At 36.0% G+C, this 25,732-nt stretch overlaps 1 protein-coding gene across 1 annotated transcript; it reads right to left on the bottom strand.

Moving 5' to 3' along the window:
- Positions 314-1,534, bottom strand: LOC108661120. Its single transcript, XM_018117004.1, has 2 exons — positions 1,046-1,534; positions 314-940 (listed from the first exon to the last, which is right to left on the bottom strand). The coding sequence occupies exons 1-2, from the start codon at positions 1,532-1,534 to the stop codon at positions 314-316; spliced, it is 1,116 nt and encodes a 371-aa protein (XP_017972493.1).

Below are 25,732 nucleotides of genomic sequence, written 5' to 3' on the forward strand. Positions count from 1 at the left end.
TCATTGAACCATTGAGGTTACTAGCGTTATCTATGATGATCCTTTCCGAGAGACCATAACGGCATATTATTTCTTTTTGGATGAACTTACATACCACTTTCTAGGTCACATTGGCATAAGATGCTGTTTCTACCCAGTTAGTGAAGTAGTCAATCGCCACCAGAATAAACCAATGCCCATTTGATGCCTTCGGGGTTATTAACCCAATCATATCCATGCCCCACATTGAGAATGGCCATGGTGATGTTAATGCATTCAGTGAATTTGCAGGAGTGTGGATTATGTCTGCGTATATCTGACACTTGTGACACTTTCAAGCAAAATCTATACAATTCGTTTCCAATGTGAGCCAGTAATACGCTGCTCTCATGACCTGTCTTGCCAACATATGCCCACTTGCATGTGCCCTACAAATTCCTTTGTGAACTTCCTCAACTACTCTCCAAGCTTCGGCTGCATCCACACATCTCAAAAGCACTTGATCCCTACTTCTCTTGTATAAGATGTCCCCATCCAAGAAGAAATTCATTGCCAACCTTCTAATGGTTTTCTTATCATTTTCTGAGCTTTGTTCCGGATACTGCTGAAACTTGAGATAATGCACAATATCATGGTACCACGGTTTCTCGTCTACTTCTTCCTCTATACTGGAGCAATGTGCGGGGCACTCTCGAAGATTAATCATGATGGGTTGAATCTTGACATCGGTACCAACGTTGAACATTGCTGCCAGCGTGGCTAATGTATTAGCCATTTGATTCTCCTTTTGGGGCAAATGGGTGAAACAAATCTTATCAAAATTTTCAATTAGCTTTGAAACATACTTATGATACCGGATTAACTTCGAGTCACGGGTCTCCCATTCTCCTCGTAACTGATAAATGACCAAATCAGAATCCCCATACACTTCCAAAACGTGAATTTTCCTCTTGATTGCTGCCTAAAGACCCATGACACAAGCTTCATATTCAGCCACATTATTGGTGCAATAGAAGTTGAGTTTGGCTATGACGTGATAATGATATCCTTCTGGTGACACTAATACGGCTCCTACGCCATGCCCTAAGGCGTTCGAACCTCTATAGAAAAACATCTTCCAATTCTCTTTCTCCTCTGATTCCTCTTCATTTGTTTGGCAAACCGACATCAGGTCCTCATTTGGGAACTCAAACTTCATTGGTTCATAATCCTCCTCCACCCTTTCCGCTAGAAAATCTGCGATTGCATTTCTTTTGATAGCTTTTTGGGACACATATACAATATCATATTCAGACAACAACACTTGCCATCTTGCCACTCTACCTGATAAAGATTGTTTTTTGAAGATGTATTTAATAGGATCCAACTTCGCAATGAGCCAAGTGGTATGATATAGCATGTACTGCTTGAGTCGATGCGCCGTCCATGCTATAGCACAACACATCTTTTCCAACGAGGAATACTTGGACTCATACTCAGTGAACTTTTTACTCAAGTAGTAAATTGCTCTTTCTTTTTTACAAGTTTCATCATGCTGTCCCAACACACATCCCATGGATCCTTCATTTATTGTCAAGTACAAAAAAAGGGGTCTCCCGGCCACAAGTGGTACCAACACTGGCGGACTCAACAATTATTCTTTAACCTTGTCAAAAGCAACTTGGCACTCCTCGTTCCATGCCCTAGGATTGTGTTTGTGAAGGAGCTTAAAGATTGGGTCACATTTGAGTGTGAGTTGTGATATGAACCAGGCTATATAATTCAACCTTCCCAAGAATCCTCTAACTTCTTTCTACGTTTTGGGAGGAGGCAAATCACGGATTGCTTGAACCTTATCTGGGTCAACTTCTATTCCTCTTTCACTGACGACGAAACCAAGTAACTTTCTTGAAGTGACTCAAAAAGTGCACTTTGCTGGATTTAATCTGAGTTGAAACTTTCGTAACCTCTTAAATAACCTTTCAAGATTGGTCGCATGGTCCTCTATTTTGCGAGCTTTTACAATCATATCATCCACATACACCTCAACCTCTCTGTGCATCATGTTATGGAAAAGAGTCACCATGGCTCGTTGATAAGTTGTCCCAACATTCTTCAAACCAAATGGCATTACCTTATAACAAAAGGTTCCCCACATAGTTATGAAGGTAGTTTTTTCTCTGTCCTCTAGGGCCATCTTAATTTGGTTATACCCTGAAAAACCATCCATAAAGGAAAACATGGAATGGCGAGCAGTATTGTCAACGAGAGTGTCGATGTGGGGCAAAGAAAAATTATTTTTTGGGCTAACTCTATTTAGATCTCGATAGTCCACACACATTCTTACTTTCTCATCTTTCTTAGGCACTGGGACAATATTTGCAACCCATTCGGGGTACTTAGCTACTTCCAAGAATCCTGTATCGAATTGCTTTTTCACTTCTTCCTTAATTTTCAATAGCATTTCAGGTTTCATTCTTCTCAACTTTTGCTTAATTCGTTTGCATTCAGGTTTTAAAGGCAGTTTATGGGCTACATTGTCTGTATTGAGTCCTGCCATATCTTGATAGGACCATGCAAACACATCTACATATTCATGAAGTAGCTTTATTAGTTCTTCTTTTTCAATCAGCACCAACATTGTACCAATTTTAACTTCTTTCTTATTATCTTCATTTCCCAAATTAATCGTTTCAAGTGTCTCTTGATGTGGGACAATTTGTCTCCCCTCCTGTTCTACTAGTCTTAACAAGTCCGGAGTTAAATCATAATCCTCCACGTTTTCTGTATCGTCAAGTTTACTGACATTTGTACCTTTTTCAAAATTAACCTCAAAACCACTATCACTATCATCTTCGCATTCATTATTTGGAATCCTGTAAGGTAAAGGGAATTGAAAGATGTAAAGCTATTGTATAGATACACAGTTACAATAAAGGGATGAGATGGCAAGAATGGAAATGGTGAATCATGAAGGGAGATATGAGAAATGCACTATGCATGTCAATTTATTAGAATGATAAATGATAAAAAGCCCGATACATAAAATTTCCAATGCTCTTGGGTATAAGCACGGATGTTTAGTTTGCATTACTTTGAAATTGAATCACAAGTGACTGGTAAACTCATGGTGGTCTAGCTGCTCAACTTCAACTTCGGTGGCTCGAGGTATGTAGTAGGAATCCTATCCACATTTCCTGGCTACTCTTTACTTTCCTCCGTTACGCATATTGATAAATTAGAAAAGGCTTCCCTTAATGCTGACACTGATTCTCGGCTTCCAACGGTGAGTGATTCAGGAAAGATGCAGCCTCCAAATCGAAATGTCTCGTAGAGATGAGGATATATCATTCTATGGTTTTCTAACTCATGCCCCTTAAAGCGAGCCAACCTTTCCCTTCTTCTTTCAGCTATCATTTCTTCTCTTTCCTTCTTAGTCGGCTTATATCCTAGGCTAAACCTTTCTTCATTTTTGGTAGCACGTATTGGCCTTTTAATGCTTTGCAACTCTTTTCCCAGTCCTGCCCCTTTTCGGTATCTTTTCCCTACTATCTGATTGACAACCATCTTGGTGGTTTTGGAAAGCCTTGGAATGGGTGGTGTGGTTCTTTCTCCAACATACATGGTGTTAACAAACTCGAAGGATCGAGAGGAACATTCAGGCACTTCTTTCGCCGCTTCCAAGTAAGGAGTATCCACTGGCTTGCTTATGAGTAAGTCTTCTTCCCCGTTAACACATACAATCTTCTCATCCATGATGAACTTGACTTTTTAGTGAAGTGATGAAGGTATGGACCCAGCCAAGTGGATCTAAGGTCTTCCCAACAAATAATTGTATGAAGAAGTGATATTCGTAACTTGGAATTCAATGGTAAAGGTACACGGGTCGATTTCTATCGGTATCTCAATGTCCCCTACTACTTCTCTCCTCATCCCCTCAAAGGCTCTCACAATCATCTGGCTCTTTCTCATGTAAGACATGTCGATGGGTAAGCGAGCCAAGGTTCTCATGGGCATCACATTCAAGGACGATCCGTTATCAAGCAGCACTTTTACGACGGTACAACCTTTACACTTGGTAGTGATATGCAAGGCTTTGTAGTTTCCCTTACCTCCAAAAGGGATTTCTTCATCGCTCAAGGATATTATGTTACCCACTGAAATGTTCCCAATGATGTAGTCCAAATTTTCAACTGAAATGTCGTGATCCACATATGCTTGGTTCAGAATCCTCATCAAAGAATTCCTATGTGATTCTGAGCTGAGGAGCAATGATAACAATGAGATACGAGCAAGCAACCTATTCAATTGCTCGACTACATTGTACTCACTGTGTTTGATGAACTTGAGGAACTCTGCAGCTTCTTTTTTCGTCACCGGTCCCTTTGAGCCATTTGTTGATTCTTGAGATTGCACTTTTTTTTCTCTCAAATTTTGCTCTTTTTCTTTTCCCTTCTCCTCCTTAAGATTCTCCAATGCCTCTAGTGTATAGCAACGTCCATTGCGGGTAATCCCCCCAGCACCAGTTATATTGCAGCATTATCTTGAGATTCGGCCATCCATTTCCCCGCATTTGAAACTTGTACATTGCAATTGTAGTTCCACGGGACAGTTTTGTCATCTTTGTAGGGTAAAGGTTTTGGGACTTCGATGGTCATTTTGGCATGGGTTCTGTCTTCCACAAACTCTTCTCTTGGTTCATAGAAAATGGTTAAAGATTTTATCTTCATTGGGTGAGTGGAATCTTTGGCCATCATGTTTACTGCTAGCCTTGAGGCTTCCATGTATAATTCAATCTTTGATTCGTCCATCATCCTTTGCACTTTCTTTCGGAAAGAACTATAATCTCGAATTAAATACCCCACACATCCTTTGTGATATAAGTAGTATGGTCCTTGGATATCTCCTGAGTCATTCACATCAGGACATTCTGACCAAACCTCGAGCATATCGGCCTTTACCAAAGCTTTAAACACTTTCTCCATGGGGGTTTCCACTTCCCGAATGTTCCTTTTAACATACACCTCCCCTTCGATTGCATTTACCCCTGCCCTAACATGATTTGGCAGTGGGTTGTTGTTAACATTCTGTTCCAACTTCTTTTCAAAATTCAAGATTCTTGCCTTGATCAACCCTTGCACCTTATGTTTGAATGCTGTACAATTCTCGATCGAGTAACCTTCAATTCCATAATGATAATCACAATGGGCGAAAGCGTCATACCATCTCGGGAATGGAGGTTTTAATGGCTCTATGTATAAAGGTGCCACCAAATGGTTTGTAACTAACTGAGTGAAGAGTTTGGCATATGGGATTGGGATTGGGTCAAACTGCACTTTCTCTTGCTTGTTTCGCCATCCTCTTGATTCACTAGCAGTATGGCTGTTTGAAGGTGTTGTTTGTTGTGTGGTTGAAGCTGTAACGGGTGTGGAAGTAGGTGGGTGGATATTTGTAGAGTAAGGTGTCCGTTGGATGGGAGCATATGGGTATAGGTTAGAAAAGGCATTTGGCATGGGTGGATATAGGTATGGGTTTTGTGAAGCGTTATTCACAACTGGGTAATAGGGTATGGTGGATATGGCTGGTAAGGGTTATAGCTTCCTTCTTGGGGTTGTCCCGAAGTGATGGCTTGGGCTTCTCCTTCCCTCTTCTTAAAAGTTTCCCTTTTTTTCGTGTGTGCCGCATCACCTCCTTCTATATTCCCTTGCTTAATGGCCTTCTTTATCATCTCTCTTGAAATCACCATATCAGCGAAGTTCTTTGTGACACTACCTACCAATCATTCATAGTAAGGGGCTCACAGGGTGTTAACGAACATGACGGTGGTCTCTTTCTCAATCAATGGTGGCTGAACTTGAGAAGCCATATTCCTCAATCTTTGAGCATATTCTTTGAAGCTTTCAGTGGATTTTTTCTCCATGTTTTGTAAAAAAAGGAGATCTGGAGCCATATATGTAACATCCTTATACTGAGCTACAAACTCCCGAGCAAGGTCCTTCCATGTGTGGATTCGATTACGGTTTAGTTGGACGTACCACTTTGCTACAGCACCAGTGAGGCTATCTTGGAAGCAATGTATCAAGAGCTTGTCGTCATGGGCATATGCGGCCATCCTTCTGCAATACATGGTGATGTGTGTGACCGGGCACTTGGTTCCATCATACTTTTCAAAGTCTGGACTTTGAATTTCAGGGGTATAACCACATCTGGAACGAGACAGAGTTCGATTACATCCATAGAGCAATACATTCCCATTCCTTCTATCATGCGTAGTCTCTCCTCAAAAAGGTCAAATTTTTGGTGGGTATCGGGATTGTCTTTTGATTTAACGGATCCACACTTGAGCTTCTCTTGTTCCTTCGGATTGTCCAGATTAGGTACAGAGATGGGGTCTGAAGGACTTGCCCCTCCAATTGGTCTCTGTTGGGCATAAGTTGGTGGTGGCCCTGTAGGCACTGGCATCCCAAAGAACAGATATTGTCCTATCGATGGCATGGGGATAAACGCATTCCTTACTGGTAGTGGTGTGAATCCTGGTGGATATACGGGGTCTGTATTGGTTTCTGTCTGTTAAACATCTCCTAACACACCAGAACTCCCCGCCACTCTCTTCTCTTTATCTGTCGACATCAACTCCAAAATCTTTGACAACTGACCTATGATCTCTTCTTGCTTCTTTTCGATCTTATCCATTCTCTCCGAGTGTTCGTCCCCCATGATTTTAGAGAGAGCTCTTGTGTTGTATCTGTGTAGGGTTCGTTTCTCTGGAATTTTGTTCTTTATGGGTCTAATGGCTAAGTTAGAATTTTATGTTGATGAATACATTGTCATTTGTTATTATTTATATGATTCATGCAACTATGATGCAAGTGAAATGTGCTTGAAAAGAAGAAGAAAAATAGGAAAAATATTGGCCATCCAACATTTACCATAAGAAAATCCATATCCATAGAACTGAAATATCCGATTACATCATTGTCTAAAACCATTACATAACTACTAAAAGGAAAAACCAACTTTGTCATATTGGTCCCTAACCACCTGAGGTGATCGATCAACCGTTCACTCAATTCATCTTTTGGAATAATCTTTCGCTTGAGTTTTCCTGTCTTGTCTGCCATTACTCGCACTTTAAATGCCACTTCTCTCATCTGTCTCAGTATCCATCGCATTTCAGCTTCTTTCCTTTGAAGGCTTAGTGTGCACGAATCATTTCTTTCCCTCATTGGGAAATACTCTTGCCTTACTGCTTCATACTATGCCTTGTAGCCCTCCATGGCAGTTTCCAACAAGCCGCAGTCATTTCTTAACTCTAGGATGGTTGGTTCTTATCTTCGTTCCTCGTGCTGCAAAGCATTGTTGGCACTTTGGAGTTCTTGCATTATGGCTATCAGAGAAGAATTTACCACGTTCATTTCCTCAAACTTGCTTTGCCACTCATCCCGTTCTTTCAAAGCCATCTGTACCTTTCTTACCGTATCTTTCTTCACTTCTTCTAGCTCATCCTCATGTCTCTGCTTCATATTCGTCATCTCCTTTTCAAGTCTCTTTCTTGTCAACTCGCTCTCTAACAGGACATCTTGAGGTTCTGGGTTTATGGGATGTTTTGATGGATTTTTCGGGGGGCATACGACATCTTTCACCCTTTGGTCGTGCCAAGTATGATATCCTGTGGTGACTTCATAGGTAACCCTCCCCTGATCCACTCAGTAAGTTTTCTTTCAATCTTGTGCAATTTCCTCAATTTTCTTTAGCGTTTTCGGCTCTCCATATGTAAACTCTAACTGGTTGAGCTGGTGAGTCATGGGCACGAATTGCTCAGATCTGAACTGTCTTCGTACCATTATCGGTGCATAGCTAATGGCTCCTCATGGTCCCATCAGCGGCACCCACGACTTGTCTCCGCATTTATACATCACTTGCATTCGTGGCATCCATGGAGCTCTCCAAGTTACTTCAACGCTCATTAACCTCTGGAGATTCGCGACCCACTTTTTTTTTCTCTTGCAGTAGGGCCATACAGTTTCGCAAAACTCAAGGATAGGGCAACTTGTAGACAGATAAGGCTTCTGAAATTTGCTCTCTTTGCATTCGAAATGGCTTTTGACCCATATGGTTAAGAGTTGGGCATATCCGATGAATCGTCTCTCGCCTTTGCGCTGATAGAAATTCAAGGATCTGAAGGTTTCAGCTAAGATGGATGGGGCCGGGTTGATGCTCCTTGTCACCTGATCAAAGAAGTCTATGACTGATACCTCCACATGACCTAGAACCTTCAGGAAGACCACTAAACCATAGATTGCCATTGCGAAAGCTATGAGACCTTGTTCATCCTCCATGTGTTTTTTAATATATCCGCTCAAGAAACTCCACGGAAGGCATTCTGTGTTTCCTTTCTTCTTCAGATGCTGATCCACTTCTACCGTAGTCATTCCTAGCAACTTAGCTAACTTCCGCCGGTGTCCTGTCTTCTGGGCCCTCCAATAGATCTTGTCAAGCTGCATGTGATCTATCCGGAGTAAAGAGAAGTACTTTTCTATGGTAGGGGTCATGTCCACCTTGTTAAAGACAAAGCAACGGTATGAAGGATCCCAAAACTGGACGATGGCTCGGAGCATCTGGTCATCAACAGGTACATATAAGAGCCATGCAATGTGTCCATACTTGCTCTGAAAATTGTCTCAGTGAGCACGTCTCCATTGTTCCAAAATTCCTACCATCTTTGTGAAGTCATTCTGCTGAAGGTCCAAATGAACTCTCTCGAGTAAAGTTGGGATATGTCCTTGGGTCAAACAGTCTCCTTTTTCTTGTTGAATCTGCCCCATCTGTAACTCTATCTCATAGTTATTTCTGTATATGTTGAGCGGACTTGCTGATGACGACGCCATGGATGTAACCGAGATCTCTTAGGTTGGATGATGTGTAGCCAATATTTCTTCTATATGCAATTACGATGCATGCAAATGAACATGTAATATGCACATGACAAGCAAAATAAACTTAAGTTAGTATAGTAAAAAGAAAGAGTAGAGTGTTAAAAATAATGAGAGAATAATAAGCAATATCATGGGTATTACTAACGTCATTAGACATTATTTACTCCACGATATTTTATTATCTCGTGGCAAAATTTAAAATAGAGGGGGTGGAAGAAATTCCTTCATGTGTACCTATTTATAGGGTATACTTTCACGGGTATGGCCCTACCTAGGGTTAAGCTGCTTTTGGTATTCTATATGCTGAGCGGGGTTTATAAACAGAGCTAAGGTTCCCAAATTGTTCCTCACTGTCGTCCACGCGGACTAGTAAGGCACTCCAGTCTTCACCCATTACAGGCTTCAAACGGATTAGGTTTGATTTGAGTGGGAGTCTTCACTAGCCCCTGTGGAGGTTATCACTTCACGAGAGTGTAGCTACTAAACTTCCTCCTAAAAATGACATAACCCGGGTGGAGGGTTTATGCATGAATGCAAAATATGCTGTGTGTGTGAAGGAAAACATCGAGTTCGGAGTAACATTCTCACATCCCTCTATCCTAAATCCCCACAATTATTAAAAGCAATAAAGTAACAAATGCGAAATAAACAAATGCACTAAACAAAATATGCAGAACAAATCATCAACATTAAGGAAACATCGAATTATTTAAAGCCTTGGATAACCTATTATTATTTAATGGTTCGACTCTCGACAGTCCCCAGTGGAGTCGCCAATTGTCGCAACGTGCAGGTCTGGGAACCTGACCTCCAGACGCGAGTGAAAACTCTAAAAAATTGGGAGTCACCACCAATATTTTTTTCTAGGTGCGATTGGCCACCTAATGACTCGGTTCTAATTGACGAGGCCTTAAATTAATTTGAAGTTCGCCAAAAAGAACCTCAAACTGGTCTACGATTTTCTAGATCTAGGCTTGGGAGTACAGTTACACTCGAGGAAGGATTAGCACCCCCGGAACGCCCGTTCCATGAACGGTACCATTTTTAGATTATCCTATTAGGCTTTAATTTTTAATTTCACTATATTTCCTTAGTTATTATTCTCTTATTTTATTTTCTATTTAACCTAAAATGGAATGCAAATGTGAGGCAAGATGAAATGCATGGCGTGGGATAAAAATATGTCAGACGAATAACCTTTTATCGAGGATGCTCTCTCGAATCCACCCATCATACTAGTGGGATTCGGGGTGTTCTCTCACCTAGGGAATTATCCGAGAAATTCGCCTTCGCAAAATTCAACGAATAATTCCCATCATCGGAGTCATCGTACGTTTTCTTTTAAAATAATATTTTCGTGCATAATGAACCTAATTCGGGCAAAAGCCTTTTATTAAAGATGTTTCTCGAGCCCTCCCATCATACTGGTGGGACTCGGGGACACCTTTTAACCTAGAGAACTTTTCGAGGAATACCCACCTTCGCAGGATCCTTGGAAGATCCCATCATCGGGGCTCAAACTCGAAAATAAAAATATTTATATGCAATGATATGCATGATATAACATATATATATATGCTATGCTAATGCAATTATATATTTTTTTTCATTTTTTATTATTTAATTATTATTTTCATTTTATTTCATATTATCATTTTTTTAATTTTTTATTCTCTTATGTTTTATTTTTTATATTCTAAATTTCTCCTCTATTTATTCCTTTTATAATTAGATAAATTGTTTATAATTTTTTGTTATTTTAGTGAACAAAAATTTATTTTTCTTTTACATAACATTTTACTAATCTATAGTTTATACTGTTAGATATTTAATGATTAATTTTAAATTAGCTATTGTTTTGGGTTTTTTTCCTTATTTTTTAATTATTTTGTCTATTTATTTAATGTCATGGATATTAACTTTTCATAAATTTATTATATATATATATATATTTGAATCATTATTATTGTTTTATTATTATTATTTTATATATTTTTTCTTTTCTCTTTTTTTATCTATTATTTGCTTATTTATTATTTTATTTATTATTATTTTTGAATGATTTTGTGTTGTTAATTTTTTATTTATAAAAAATTTTGAGATCTCGAAATCGAGGCTCTCCCATCGTACTGGTGGAGCCTTAATTCGGATTTCGAACCTAGGAAAAATGAGCCCGGGATTGCGACTTCTAGCATCCCGACCGACCATCCCATCATCGGTGTGTTGTACTTGTAGTTAATGTCATGGTGTATTATTATTATTTTTATTTTTATTTTCGTTATTTTTATTTTTATCATATATTTGTAGTAAATATTTTCCAAAACTTAAGTTCTTTGTATAACTAAACATTTTCTAAAATATTTTTATTTTTTATTTTTTCATGCTTTATTATTTCTATATTCTTCTATTTGTATTAATTTCCTAAGTCTAAAATACCATCTAAAGAATTTAGAACTTCATACTATAATAATTTAGAATTAATTCTACCTAATGTTCCTAAAAAACATAAAAAATGGGCCTACCTAAAACATGAACATTTTCATAAAAGGTTAAAGTTTTTACCTAATTGGGCTAAATTGGCCCGAATAATCAGCCTGACTCGTGATCCTCTCCAAAGCCCACTGTCCAGTCTCCTGCCCAGCAGCCTCCAAGTGCCAAAACTACGCCGTTTTGGTGCCTTAACCTTAAGTATAAAAAGGCTTTTTCTTCACCCTTTTTTTCATTTTCTCCTTTCAACTTCTCTCTCTAAAACCCAGACTCTCTCCCTTCTCTCCACCAAACCGTCGGCCACTACCCAACGGTCTGCTCTCCCCAACCGACAGGGTCGCTCCCCCAATGGTCAGCTCTCCCCAATCGGCGACGTCGCTCCCCAACGATCGGCTCTCCCCTACCGGCGGCGTTGTTCCCCAAATGGTCGGCTCTCCCCAACCGACGGCGTGGCTCCCCTAACGGTAGGCTCTCCCCAACTGGCGACGTTGCTCCCCCCAACGGTCGGCTCTCCCAAAACAGATCCCCTTCTCTTCCTTCCCACTGACGTCGCCCAAATCGACTTCCTCTTCTCCTAATCTGGCGACAACCCAAAACTTCCTCCCTTGCCGACAGCAACAAAAACCCCCCCTAAAAATGAACCAAAATTTCACCCAAAAATTCTCCCTCTTTCACTGTGTGTATTTTCAATTTTTTTGGTATATATTTTTTGGTATATTTCTTTGATTTTTGTGGATTGTTAGGGCTATTAGGAAGCTAGGAATCCTTTGATTTGCAGGTTGCTTAGGGATTTTTCTAAGGTTTTTTTTTATTTGTAGGTTGTGGCTCCTGATTTTCTTAGCTCCGGATCCCCCTTTTGCTACAGTGCCACCTCCTTTTTATACTCGGTTCTTGGCCTTTGGAGGGGGCACGCTCCCAATACCCTGCCAGACGTGAATTTTTCGCGTCTGGTAGGGTGAGGGTGGTGGCTGGCAGGGTGCGTCTGCACCCTGCCAATCGTACCTCGCTCTCCTTTTTTCCTTCTTTTTTTTTTTCCTTTTTTTTGTTTATTTTTCATTTATTTTTAATTAATTATGATTTTTCTTTTTTACAGTGTCTACAATACTAATATTAGTTAATATAAATTAAGAAGAATTGATAGTAGACTTAATTAAATAATATACTTAAAATATATTAGTTTGTTATACCTTAGTAATGTTTCGTAGTATAAAATGCTATGAATATATATATTTGTATAAATATATTATATATATAATTTTTACATAAGTATTACTATAACTTATAATAAACTTAACTTATATGATTACACTTAATAACTTTATTAATTATTACCTTAATTTTATAACATATTGTTTATAATTAATTATCATTTATACAAACTTTGATATAAAACATTATAAGATATAAATTATGTCATTAGTTTCATATTATAATAAAGTAGTACATAAAAATATATACTATATAAAATTAACATATTACTTATTATAAAGAAGCAATTAATATTTTATAAAATAATAAATTTAGTTTATAATTAATATACAATATATTACAAGTTGCTTGGCTTTTGCCATAGTAGCCTTGTTTTTGAAAATATTATAAAAAGCTACTTAGAGTGGTTGGAGAATGTTCTTGGTAAGCTGGATTATTTCATAAGTCTTGTTATGTAACTTCTCGGTTGTGTTAAGATCAATAGTTGCAGTATTTTGGTTAGAGGTGGCAAACAGGTGGGTTTGGTCCGGTGGACTTTGGGTTGAAGTCACTTCGAGTTTGAGTAACTTCAAGCAGGTCCTTTTATGGTTCGGATGGTTCGGGCTAATATCATGCCATTTTTGATTTTATGTAAAATGTAACCATTTCAACATAATTTTCTGTTTTAGACCCTTTTGGATTTCTTTGCGGTCGGGTCTTTGACTTTTTTGTCAACTTCGGTCTGATTTGGTTCAGGTTCGGACTTTTTCAAGTGGGTTTTTGGTTTCAAGTTTGTTTTGCCACCTCTAATTTTGGTTATTGGCTAACAAAAGATGAATGTATAATTTTATGTTTACTTCATAACTTATAAACCAATGAAAGTTTAATAATCTTTGATGATTGGTAAATACTTGGGAGAATATCTAATAATATGATGAATACCAACAGGTTAAATTTATTTCTTTGTAAAAATATAAGTGAATATTCATGGGAGATTATTACTTTCTCTTATATAATTCACTTTCAAAGAAATGGCCTTTTCTACTTGTGGAAAGTTTCAAAAATGATTAATTTTGATTTGACTTAGTGGTGTCAGGATGTGACTTCTAAGAAGCTATACATGATCTCCGACCTTTAATGACCAATTTATTGAGAGCTAAGATCCATTTCTAAGGGATTCTAATAATTTCTAATTTATAACATTCTTGTCTTCCATTTTTCATTAATAATTTAGGATGATTATATGCAAATAAGTTTTCCTAGCGCCACAGTTCCTGAGTTTTCGTGCCATTGATTTTAAAACATATTGTCAATTTAGTTCCATTTGCTGTTCATGCAAAAAGGATGGTTTGAATTAATCTTACTTGATTTGTGTTTTTCTTCAAATTAAATTTAATTTGTATGTGCAGTAGTTTGACTTGAGTTTTCTTTACATATTATTTATATTTATAGATTATGATTGAATATATATAGTTGTAAAAAAATATAGGCAATCGAGATGGAACGAGATGTTAACTTTTTGGAAATGTTCAACCGCACCCCTAAATGTTTAGTGGGTCACAATGGATTTATAAATAAGTCAAAGTCTACTAGTGTATGCAAAAAATTGATTGATTTTACTTTAAAGTTGATGATATAATTGAATACTAATCTTTTTTTTTTGTAAGAAATGTATAATTTTTTATTATCACAGAAGTATGGTGAAGATTCACCCTCTTAGCCAGAATTCAATCTGCATGCTTGGATTGAAGTAATTGGAGGGATGGAGACTACACGCACTCACGTGTATGGGTTTGGTACTCATTACAGCTCTACTTAGTGGAACACAAAGCAATGCAATAATATCTGAGTTAGGGTGTGGTCTTACCAACTCAAACCCTCTTAGTCCCGCAATTGCATTAGAAGAAAAAGCAAAAAATCTATTAGAAGACTTACGTAAGATACATGAGGAAATTAAGGAGAATAATACCAATTTAATGGCAAACATGAAGGAAGCAATGGTGGAAGTATGAGTGAATTTATGACACGTATGAAAGCAATGATCTTGAGTAATGAGCTTTTGAAATAAGGAAATGTAGGTACTTCAAGTTCAAATCTTGACAAGTAAGAACATAACATTGCATGATATGATGTCTTTTGTCCATTGTTGGACTTGGATACTTTTTTAGTATGGCATACAGTAGCACATTTAGCCTTATGTTTATATTCGTTTGCATTTTTAGATATTGTGTGTTTATGCAATTTTTAATTGCATAAACTTGACTTTGAATTTTAGTTTTTAATTTGTGTTTCTCTTATAAATTTTGAATGTGAATTGTGGATATTGATTGATAATTTATTACCGAAATTTTAGTTGGTAATTTTTGTTGGAAAGGCATTGCAATAGAACATTCCGTCGAAAATTACTAACAGAATTTCTATTAGAAAGGCATTACAATAGAACATTTTGGTGGAAAGACATTATTGACGGAAATTTTTGATGAAATTCCAATGAAAATGCTTCTCCAATGGAAAATTGCATTGGATTTTTTTAACAGAATTTCATTCGAAAATCATTTTCAATGGAATTGATACAATACAACTGACAAATTATGCACTTTTTCCAACAAATTTTCAACGGAAAGTATTTCTAACGATGCTTTTACTAATGAAATTTTTAAGGAAATTTTTTGTTGAAAATCCATCATAAAACGATAATTTCAACGAAATTTTAACTTTTTCTAATGAAAATTATGTCAGAAAAAATTTGGTTTTTGGTAGTGAATTTTTTGGTAGTATATAGAAAATTAATACTAAATAAATGTTTTATTTTTCTAAGTATTTTAGTTAAAAAGGAAAAATATATAGTTAAAAAGGAAATAATCTAAGGTAAATGCAATTAAATGAAAATGTTTTCCTTAAATAATAGTGATTGAATATATCAATTAACTTTTTAATTGCTTAAGTTTTTCAACATCTTTTCATTGCAAAATTTTCATTTAAATTGTTTCTAAAAAGAATTATCAAATGCATTAAAAATTAAATCTTTGAAAATTAATTTAAATATTTTCTCAATTAACACACCTTTAATCAAATATTTATTATCATACTATGATTTAATTTGAAAACATTTAATTTTATATTACAAGTATTGCAAAATGAAGAAAAATTGTTAATACTTTGACCTTAAACTACTGTCTTGGTGACGTGATACTGATATGACACTTATATGATATTAAAAAATATAAAACAAATATTATAAAAATTTTTCTTTGTTTTTCTTAAAAGTATTTTTTTTATTGATGCTAAAAGCAATAAGTCATAATGTAGTTTAATGGCTCATTCAAGTACATTAGTAATATAAAAAGAAATGATAGCCCCATGACATTGGAATACTCATAACAGATTAAACCCATAAGAAATACAATAGATAAGATAAAGGCTCAAAGAACAACTGCACAAAAACAACAGCAGCCAAACTCAAAACAGAAAAAAAGTACATCAACAAGACAACAACAAGAGCAACTCAAAAGAAACTCTAGCAATAAACAAAAACAAAGAAAAACAAAGCTAGAGCAAAACAGAATAAAATCCATAGTGAAACAACGAAGAAAAGATGAGTAGAAAAACCTTAGAGAGCGGTGATCAATGAAACAGAGACATTGGAGCCAAAGTCGACAACATCAGAGAGGAAGTAACAAAACAAAAAAGCCTCCAAGAAAAAGATACTTTCAAGCACAAGAAGAGCAAAGCGATGCAAAAACAAGAGCTAAAAGAAAAATTGAAAGAGATCCATAGAATGATTAACACCTTCTTTAGCTAATTGATCCACAAGCTGATTAGCAGATCTCAAAGTGTGAACCACTAACCATTTAAAAAGCTTACTCTTCATTTTTATAATCGAGCTTAAGAAAGGAAAGACATCACAAAACTAGAAACCTCAAAGATGGAGCAAAGTGAAAGGCAATGCGAGTAAAGTATATGGTTATAACCTTACTTCATTAAGCATTAATGAAACTTATATACACATAATATATGCATTACACTTGGAATTACATGCAAAACAAGTGTTAGACATAAACATATATAACAACATGCAAGCACGCATGTACAACAAGAAATGACAACAAGCATAATTACAAAATACCAGTACAACAAAGCAAAATGCATTCAAAACTTTAACTTGTTCACTTCATGCAAACATTAGTAACTTAACCCTCCTCTTTAATGTTTGTGTCTTGGACATTCAGCTTGATTATGAGATGTTCAAATCTCGACTTTGGCAGTATCTTGGTCATTATATTAGCTAGTTGTTGATATGAAGTGTAGTGTTGAACTGATATTTCAACATTCTTTTCTGCATCTGTAATAGCATGATACTTAACATGTATATGTTTTGTTTTACCATGGAAAACTAGATTATTGGTCAATCCTATGGTTGACTTGTTGTCCACAAAAAAATAGTAGGCTTGCTTTGAATAAGATCCAGATTAGTAAGGATTTTTCTTAGCCATATGGCTTGATGTTGGTCCCAAGTAAATGTGCTAGAGGGGGGTGAATAGTAAAATTTAGTTCTTTCAAAAATTGGCCCTAAGTGGGAACAAATGTAAGTGAAAAGAAGGAATGAAAATAAGAATAAAAATAGAATAGACAACATAGCAGAATTTAGAGTGGTTTGGTCCAAGACCTACATCCATTACCTTGATTGTTCAGTTAAGGATTTTCCAAAGAAATCCACTATGAACAGTGAAATTCACAAGCTTTCACCAAGCTTTTACAATGGTTTTTACCAGACTCAGCCAAAACCTTTCACAATAGTTTTTACCAGGATCAACTAAAACCCAAAACCTAACTTTTCGAGGCTAAGTTAGATCCCATACTCAATCAAACAATTCTAGCTTCAATCAATCCCTTAGAGTGACTTGCTCACTCTAAGAATACAAGGAGAGAAGTGAAAAAAGTGTACCTATGATCACAAGGTTGATCTAAGTGGTACAAAGTGAAGTACAGATCACAATTACAAAGATAAGAGTTGAGTGCAGTAAATGAGAAGAGAATATTTTCTGATTTTTGAGCTCTCTAGTATTCTTGGAAGCCTTGATTGCATTTATAGCCGTTGGAAGTCCCTTTTATACTTGGAAAATCAGCTCTGAAGTGAGTTAGACAGTTTTTGACTATTGGAAATAGTTTTGTTGCAGTTTTGGCTGTTAATCTGTCTTCTAGTACACAATTCAAATTCTCTGGCAAAATGCCCTTAGTCAACTAACTTATGTCTTAGTCGACTAAGTTGTTTCTGTTTTATATTTCCAGTTTCTAGTAGTGAGCACTTAGTCAACTAATTTATTTCTTGGTCGACTAACTTATTCCTTGGCCGACTAAGTCTTTTCTGTCTCTCAATACTCTTTAGTCTGCTAACTTCTTGTGTAAATTTTAGCTGACTAACTCTTCATTAATCGACTAAGGGGCTTCTGTCTTGTTGATCAATTGTGACTTCCTTATTCTTATGCTCTTTGATATGTGCATTTGATTGATTAATTATTTGCATACAATTTTTTATCCTGCACACTCAAGCAGAGATATTAGACACAAATGAATGAGAATGTTTTATTATCATCAAAATCTAATGGAGCCAACAATCTCCCCCTTTTTTGATGATAAAAAAACATTCCTTGGTTAACAACACAATGTCCTTTTATTCTTTTTAATTCTACACAAAATGGAGGTTTTCTTCCCCGTAAGTGTGTGCATAGTCTTATTATTCATCTCAGCATGTTTTTATTCTTGTCATACAGAAAATGACATGTAAGGGTTCAAACTTTTGACAGAATGTATTTATACAGGTTTATGGAATAATAAGTAGTAAGTGACAAGATGATAGAACATTATTACTATTTCAGCTTGCTGTCTGTCATATTGTTTCCAAACTTAATTCATTCCAAAGCTAAGAGCCATAAACCATCTAGTCAAAAATATCAGCATTCATATTTATTTTCATCTAAATTTTACTCACAATATCATATCAACAATTAATTGTCAACATAACAGTTCCATATCAGCACCAAAGCAATAACAGAAACTCAATGGCAGATACTCTAATCACAGATTTAAATATTTCAACTATCAACTTGTAAACATAAATAGAAATAAACCACAATGTCTTTCAGCACTCACAATAAAATAAAACACCTAACAGCAAAGTTAAAGTTAATTATTCAACTGTCAAAGTAAAAACCAGAGGAAAATAAAAACAAAATTCAATATTCCTAAATTACCCCTAGTTCTCCCCTACACTCTGTACCCAAATTCTCCCCAGTTTCCTATCTCCTAATTCTCCCCCTTTTTGTCATCATCAAATCTGAGGGGAGTTTCAATCTTATGAAGAGGCAGAAGGAATAGATTCATCAGTGCCATAAAAAACATTTAAAGGCTCGGGAGAGGGTTCTGGTGGTGATTTTTGTCATGAGGGTTCAAGGATGATTTATCAAGAATTTCAAAGGGGTTTTAAGAAGAGGAAATAGTTGCCGGTCTAGCCTTTTTAGCAATTCTGGAGGATTTTTTTCATTTGAGGAATTTGGTCTTAGTTGCCATTATTTTCATGCGTTTGCCAGATGGTTTTGATTTGGCCTGTGGGGCTGCAGTAGTGTCAAACCCTGTTCTATAAAATAATTACGACGTCATTTACATGCTCAATAGAATGTTGCATGTTTAGGAAGTTCGAGGAATCGTTAAAAGACGATATTGCCCCTAATGGTACCATTAAGTCGATTAAGCCTCGAACTAGTTCAAATAGGAATTTTTAGATGAAATTAAGAGTTTCACAGTTCAAGGATGACTCAAAATGGTAATTCGGAGTTTGAGGATTAATTCGGAGTCAAACCGGAATTTTCACTATCTAGGGGCAAAATGGTCATTTGCCACTTGGAGACAAAATGGAAATTTTTAGAAAAGATTTTTTTTTGGCCCTATTTAATTTATTGGAGTATGATTTGAGTATTGGAGTATAATTTGAGGGTTTGACAATGAAAAAGTTTAATTTCGGTGATTTCTGGAGTGTAGGTGCAAAATCTTAATTTTTCCACCCACGAACAAATTTGAGATTTTGAGAGAATTTAGATCACATTTGACAAATTGGAGAATGGTATGAGTATAAGGGATGAAAAATATGTCAATGGGCAATTTTTTAGTTTTTGGGGCAAAAATGTAATTTTTGAGGCAAAAATGTAATTTTTAACTTTACGGGGGTAAAAGTGTAAATTTCAAAAATTACTCCACCAATACTTTGGATAAGTCTGAGAATTTTATCTAAGCTATGGATATGTGGGACTAGTGTATGGTGAAAATTTGAAAACAAATGGATGGCTAGAATTTAAGAAATTAATAAAACAAAAAAAAATGAATAAAATAATATTATATTATTTTAGCCTTTAAAAAGGTCAAAATTTCCAGAATTCTCATCGTCTTCAGCTGTCCAAACCAGGAGAGAAAAAGGGGGAAAAGAAATAAGAACCCTAGCTGAAAAAATTTGGGGAAAATCAAGAGAAATAAAGAAATCAAGCATTAAAAAGGTAAATTTCATTGATTTTCCTTGTGATTTTCACTACCCATGCATTTTTTTCTCATTTTCATGCAAAATTAGAAAGTGGGTATGGACACCCATGCTGGCCAAACCTCCATGGATGAGTTTTGAACTTGCGTTTTGGTTGATTTTAATTGAATTAAGTGATTTTAGTTAGGTTATATTGAAATATAGCAAAAATAAGCTAGAGAAATAATTTTCTCCCATTGAAACCCATTATGCGGAATTTTCTAGGGGAATATTGGCTGCTGATCTTGATGTTTATTTGAGGAATTATGAGCCTAGAAAAATAATGGGAATTTTCTGAGCAAAAATACAAATTTTTACCCATTAGGGGTATTTTCGTAATTTGCTATCGGGACTGATAATTTGCACCACACTGAGGAACATTAAGTCAATTTGGGTGCAATTGAGGTATAGAAACTGAAAAAAATTAATTTGGAGTTTAAACGGACGCGTATATCGATTTATCGGATAAAAGACAAAAATAGGCTAACATCTCGTTTAGGCAAAATTTAGACATTTTGCACTTCATATCATGCATTAGTAGTATAAATTAGTTTATTTTGGTTTAGTACCAAAGTAGTAAACCTCTTAATTGTGCAATTTGTCAAGGTGGCGAATCCTCTAGCAAGGGCAAAGAAATCACACTCGAGGAGTAATAGTTGGAGCACCCGAATTTAGTTTTCAGAAATTGTGAGTAAACTTATTATCGTCTTAATTATCTAAAGTAGTTTTATACAATTGTGTGATTTTATGAAAAATGGGTTTAAATGGTAAATTGCTATGTTTTAAGAGAAATTGTGATTTTATAAACTTTCTGGAAAATCGAATGCTGGTTTTAAAAATAGAGTAATTGGAGACTGCCTGCTTGTGTTGTAAATTTATGGTTTTAAATTGAATGGCTTCTGACAATAAATGAGCATGAATGGCTAAACTGATTTTGGTGTTAGAATTATTTGTACTATGTATTTAGCCTTGAGAGGCTAGGTTGCGATAAATTGCCATGTCATACAGAAAAAGATTTTATAAATCAGGTGGTAGATAAAAGATTAGCTACTGCAGTGGTGGGGGGTTTCGTGGGCCAGCCTATTAGAGGGGCATGGTAAACTCCTTTATATTCTCACCTCGGTCGTAGAGGCGCGTAGGGTATCTCCTGAGGTGGGTTTTTTTAGTGCACTTCACGTGGACCACCGCGTGAGAGTGAGACTTAGCCAACGCCAAGGAATGACTATGTTTCAAAATAAAAATATGATTTATGCGAAATATGAATTTTAACAGCCTTGGCGGACTCGGTTGGATACCCTTGGTCCAAGTGTCCCCGAGTACAGGATTTGGCATGAGCCAAGTTTTGAGTAATTCACGAGCCATATTGATTATTTGGTTGAAATGAATATTCGTGATGTGAAAAATTTGCTGAAATGAATTATTTTTAATTGTCTCCCTTTACTCACCTTTAGATAGTTTAGATGGTGTTTGTTTACTCACTAGGATTTTATAATCTCACCACCCTCAATTCCCCACATTTTAGGTGCGGGATAGCCGATAGATAACCGATTGCATCAAGGACTTCAGCTAGCCTTGCATTGTCAAAATTATAGGTTCACAGACTCGCATCTTATTGGTTAGTTTGGGGCCCACGTGTCATTGTAAAAGTAATTTTATACTTTAGTTATTTGATTTAAAATATGTATGAACATATTTAGCTTTTACACCATGTTTTTGGCGGGTTTCGGTATTTTCGAAGAAAAATGACAAAAATGCCCCTGTGAGCTAAAAATAATATTTTATTATTTTGATTTGGAAACAACTTATGATTTCTTGAAATGCAAGATTTAATAACTGTCGCTCATCGGGGAGATGCGGAAGCTGATGCTAAGCCTTGCGGGGTTCCGATCGGCATTCGGGGTAATGAATGCCTATTTGGACGTCGCAGCAATTGTCACGGGCCCGATGGGAGTTCCGAGTCGTGACAAGTAGCTTTCTCTTTTCATTTCCCAAACTGTTTCTCTACTATGTGTGCTGATTCAGTAAATGCTGACTTCTAAACTTGTGCTTTGGCTGCTTCCTTTTCTACCTACTCTTCCCTGACCATCTTATGGAAGACATACATAATTGATACTTTCTCTGAATTGGGAGAAGAAAGCTACTCTTTCTTAGGTTCTGGATGAGATGGGGGATTTTCATCAAGTGAGCCAATCACCTCAGTCCCTTATTCTGACTCAGCTTCCTTTTGAGGCTTAGGTAAGGGTGTTTTCCTTGGTTGATCTTCTTCAAGTTCATGACCCTTAGCTTGGAAAGCAAAACCTTCAACACCTTGTCCTTCTGTAAGACTTGGAGTTGCAGAGGTATCTGCAATTACAGGTTTAAAAGGCATTTTTTCTTTTTCCTTGAACACATTTTCAAGCTCTACCAATTTCTCTTTAATTTTCAACATCTTTACTCTTTGGTCAGTTAACTTTCCATCAATCTTCATGAGTAAGTTAAAAAGCATTTCATTAGAGAACTGAGATGAGGATGCTTCAGGATGTGTAGGTGGAGAAGTTTCTTTTCTGGTAGCAACCTTGGGGGTTTTAACAAAGGTTTCTCCATCTAGCTTATACCTAATTTTAGGCAAACTTCTAAGGTAAATGGCTTGGTCTCTACTTTTTACTTTATCTGATTCATACTTAGAGCTCCAAATACCTTTTTTCTACACTAGAGATGTGATGATATTCCATAAGGCAAATTTATTTTCTCCCGTCTACATGCTCATCTCATTCTCTTAATCATGAATCTACCTAGGTTCAGTGAAACACTACTGAAGGCATGCTCCATTAGCCATAGATCTTAGAGGCTAATGTAGCTAAAACTTCCACTTCTGCCATGAAGGTTCGCAGCAATAAAGTAATGCAAAATTCTAATTTGAGGACTTGTAATAAGGCCGACATTACTTTTGGAGGAGTATTTTTCTTTCTTCCCTATGATAATTTCCCACAGGGATAAGGGGTCATAATTTTTTGGGAATTCAAACTCACCCTCCTCACATTAGATTTTGAGTAGGTTCCCTAAATCTACAATCGTAATAGTAAATTCCTTTCCATTCAAAAAGACATTTAGACCATTCTCAATATAATCATCAGAATCCTCAAGTTCATCCTTGTCTAGCGCTATACTTGCATAAAAATCTTTAACTAAACTAGCACTGTAGGATCGATTCTTAAATGTGCTGAACTTATTCAGTTTTAATTCCTTAAAATAATCTGATAAGCTTATTTGAATTTTTTAAATTTCATTAAAAATGTCCCAGTCAATGAATTTACCACAAGTGATAGGGGCATTCTCTAATTTTCTATATCTATCTTCATGGGCTTTATTCCAAACTTGGAGGATGAGATGTTACCTTTCTTACATGATTTTCCCTTTTTTTTCTTCTTCTCTGATTTCTGTTCCTTTTCTTTTTGCGATTTTCTAGATTTTTCAATCACAGATGCAGACACAATTGTCGTTTTCTTCTTTGGCATTTTCGTTTGCATGCCTTCTTTTAGTGGCCTTTTACCTTTCTTCTTCTCAACAATCTCTTTGGTTAGAGAGGATTTTGCCATTTTGTTTTAAGAGATTTCTGACTGAGGGTTTTGAGAATTTGAGTGGGAAGGGTTTTAGTTTCAAGTGGGTCGATTTCAGAAGAGAGAAAATGTAGAGGAAATGAGTTAATGGGCAATTTAATCTCTCCAAAAACTGTTTGTCTTCCTTTTAAATATTGTCAGTTTTTCTCCTGTTCAAAATTTAAAAATTGCCTCTCATTTTTATTTTTCAGCTGGGTGATATTTTGTGCCCATTTCCTTCACCTGGTATACTATTCCTATTTAGTATTTTACTCATTTTTCTCAAACTCACTGAGTCTTATTATTTAAAGTGACAGAATGCTCCTGGTTGACTAAGTGCTTTTTTTAGTCAACTAAGTACCTACTGTCCTTTGAGAAAATTTCATAATTTTTCCTAAAGCTCCTGCATATTAACCATTCCTAAATTTCTTCTAATCTCACAGAATCTATCCTCATTTAAGGGTTTTGTGAAGATGTCAGCTAATTGATGTAAAGTATTTACAAACTCAATTTTAATGTCACCTTTCACTATGTGATCTCTAACAAAAAGGTGTCTAATCTCAATATGTTTAGTCTTAGAATGCTGCACAAGATTTTTTGAAATGTTCATTGCACTTGTATTGTCACAATATATTGGTATGTTATGCATTGATATTCCATAATCTTTTAGTTGTTGTTTAATCCACAATGTTTGAGCACAACAGCTGCCTAGAGATACATATTCGGCTTCAGCTGTAGAGAAAGCAACTGAATTTTGCTTTTTGCTTGACCATGACACAAGCATACTACCTAAAAACTGGTAGATTCCACTAGTGCTCTTTTTATCTATTTTGCTGCTAGCAAAATCTGCATATGAATATCTAACTAAACGAAAGGATGATTCCCTAGGATACCATATCCATAAAGTTTGTGTATCTAAGAGGTATATAAAAATTCTTTTAACAGCAGTCAGGTGTGATTCTTTGGGATGAGATTGGAAACGAGCACACAAACATACAAAAAATTGTATATCAGACCTGCTGGTTGTTAAATAGAGTAGTGGTTCGATCATACCTCTATAGAGCTTTTGATCAACATTTTTTTCCTTTTCTTCTACATCAAGTCTAGTGGATGGACTTATTGGTGTGCAGATTGACTTCAGCTTTAAGATATCAAATCTTTTGAGCATGTCTTGAATGTATCTTTCTTAGTTGATGGAGATTCCTCTTTCACTTTGTTTGATTTGAAGGCCAAGAAAGTACTTCAGCTCACCCATCATGCTCATATCAAATTCCCCCTGAATCTCTTTAGCAAAGTTCTTACATAAAGCCTCATTAGTTGCACCAAACACAATGTCATCCACATAAATTTGAACAACAATTAAATCATTTAAGTATCTTTTGATAAATAATGTTGTATCAATACTACCTTTAACATAACCTTTTTCAACCAAAAATTTTGAAAGCCTCTCATGCCAAGCTCTAGAAGCTTGTTTCAATCCATACAAGGCTTTGTGAAGTTTGAAAACATGATCTAGTTTTTCAAAGTCCTCAAAACCGAGGGGTTGCTCAACATAAACTTCTTCTTGGATGAAACCATTTAAGAATGCACTCTTTACATCCATTTGAAATAACTTAAAGTTCATAAATTAAGCAAATGCAAGCAATAATCTTATAGCTTCTATCCTAGCAACCGGTGTAAAGGTTTCATCATAGTCAATTCCTTCCTCTTGGTTGTATCCTTGGGCTACCAACCTAGCTTTATTTCTAACTACATTCCCTTCCTCATCTACCTTATTTCTAAACACCCATTTTGTTCTAACAATAAGGTGGTTTATAGGCCTAGAGACTAATGACCATACATGGTTTCTTTTGAATTGATCAAGTTCCTCTTGCATGGCCAATATCCAGCTTTCCTTTTTTTCTACTTCTTAAAATGTTTTAGGCTCAATTTGAGATATGAAAGCTGAAAACTCACAAGTTTCTCTTGTTGCTCTCTTAGTTTTAACATCTTGTGAAATATCACCTATGATTAGTTCTTGTGGG

The sequence above is a fragment of the Theobroma cacao genome, chromosome 3, assembly GCF_000208745.1.
Source record: "Theobroma cacao cultivar B97-61/B2 chromosome 3, Criollo_cocoa_genome_V2, whole genome shotgun sequence".
Lineage (NCBI taxonomy): Eukaryota > Viridiplantae > Streptophyta > Magnoliopsida > Malvales > Malvaceae > Theobroma > Theobroma cacao.

What these genes read in the sequence shown, in the direction of transcription:
- LOC108661120 (XM_018117004.1), bottom strand. Translation starts at nt 1,534, where the DNA reads ATGGGATGTGTGTTGGGACAGCATGATGAAACTTGTAAAAAAGAAAGA. An exon ending in TAGGGCATGGCGTAGGAGCC is followed by an intron (nt 941 to 1,045) that starts GTATTAGTGTCA and finishes ATGGGTCTTTAG; the next exon opens with GCAGCAATCAAGAGGAAAAT.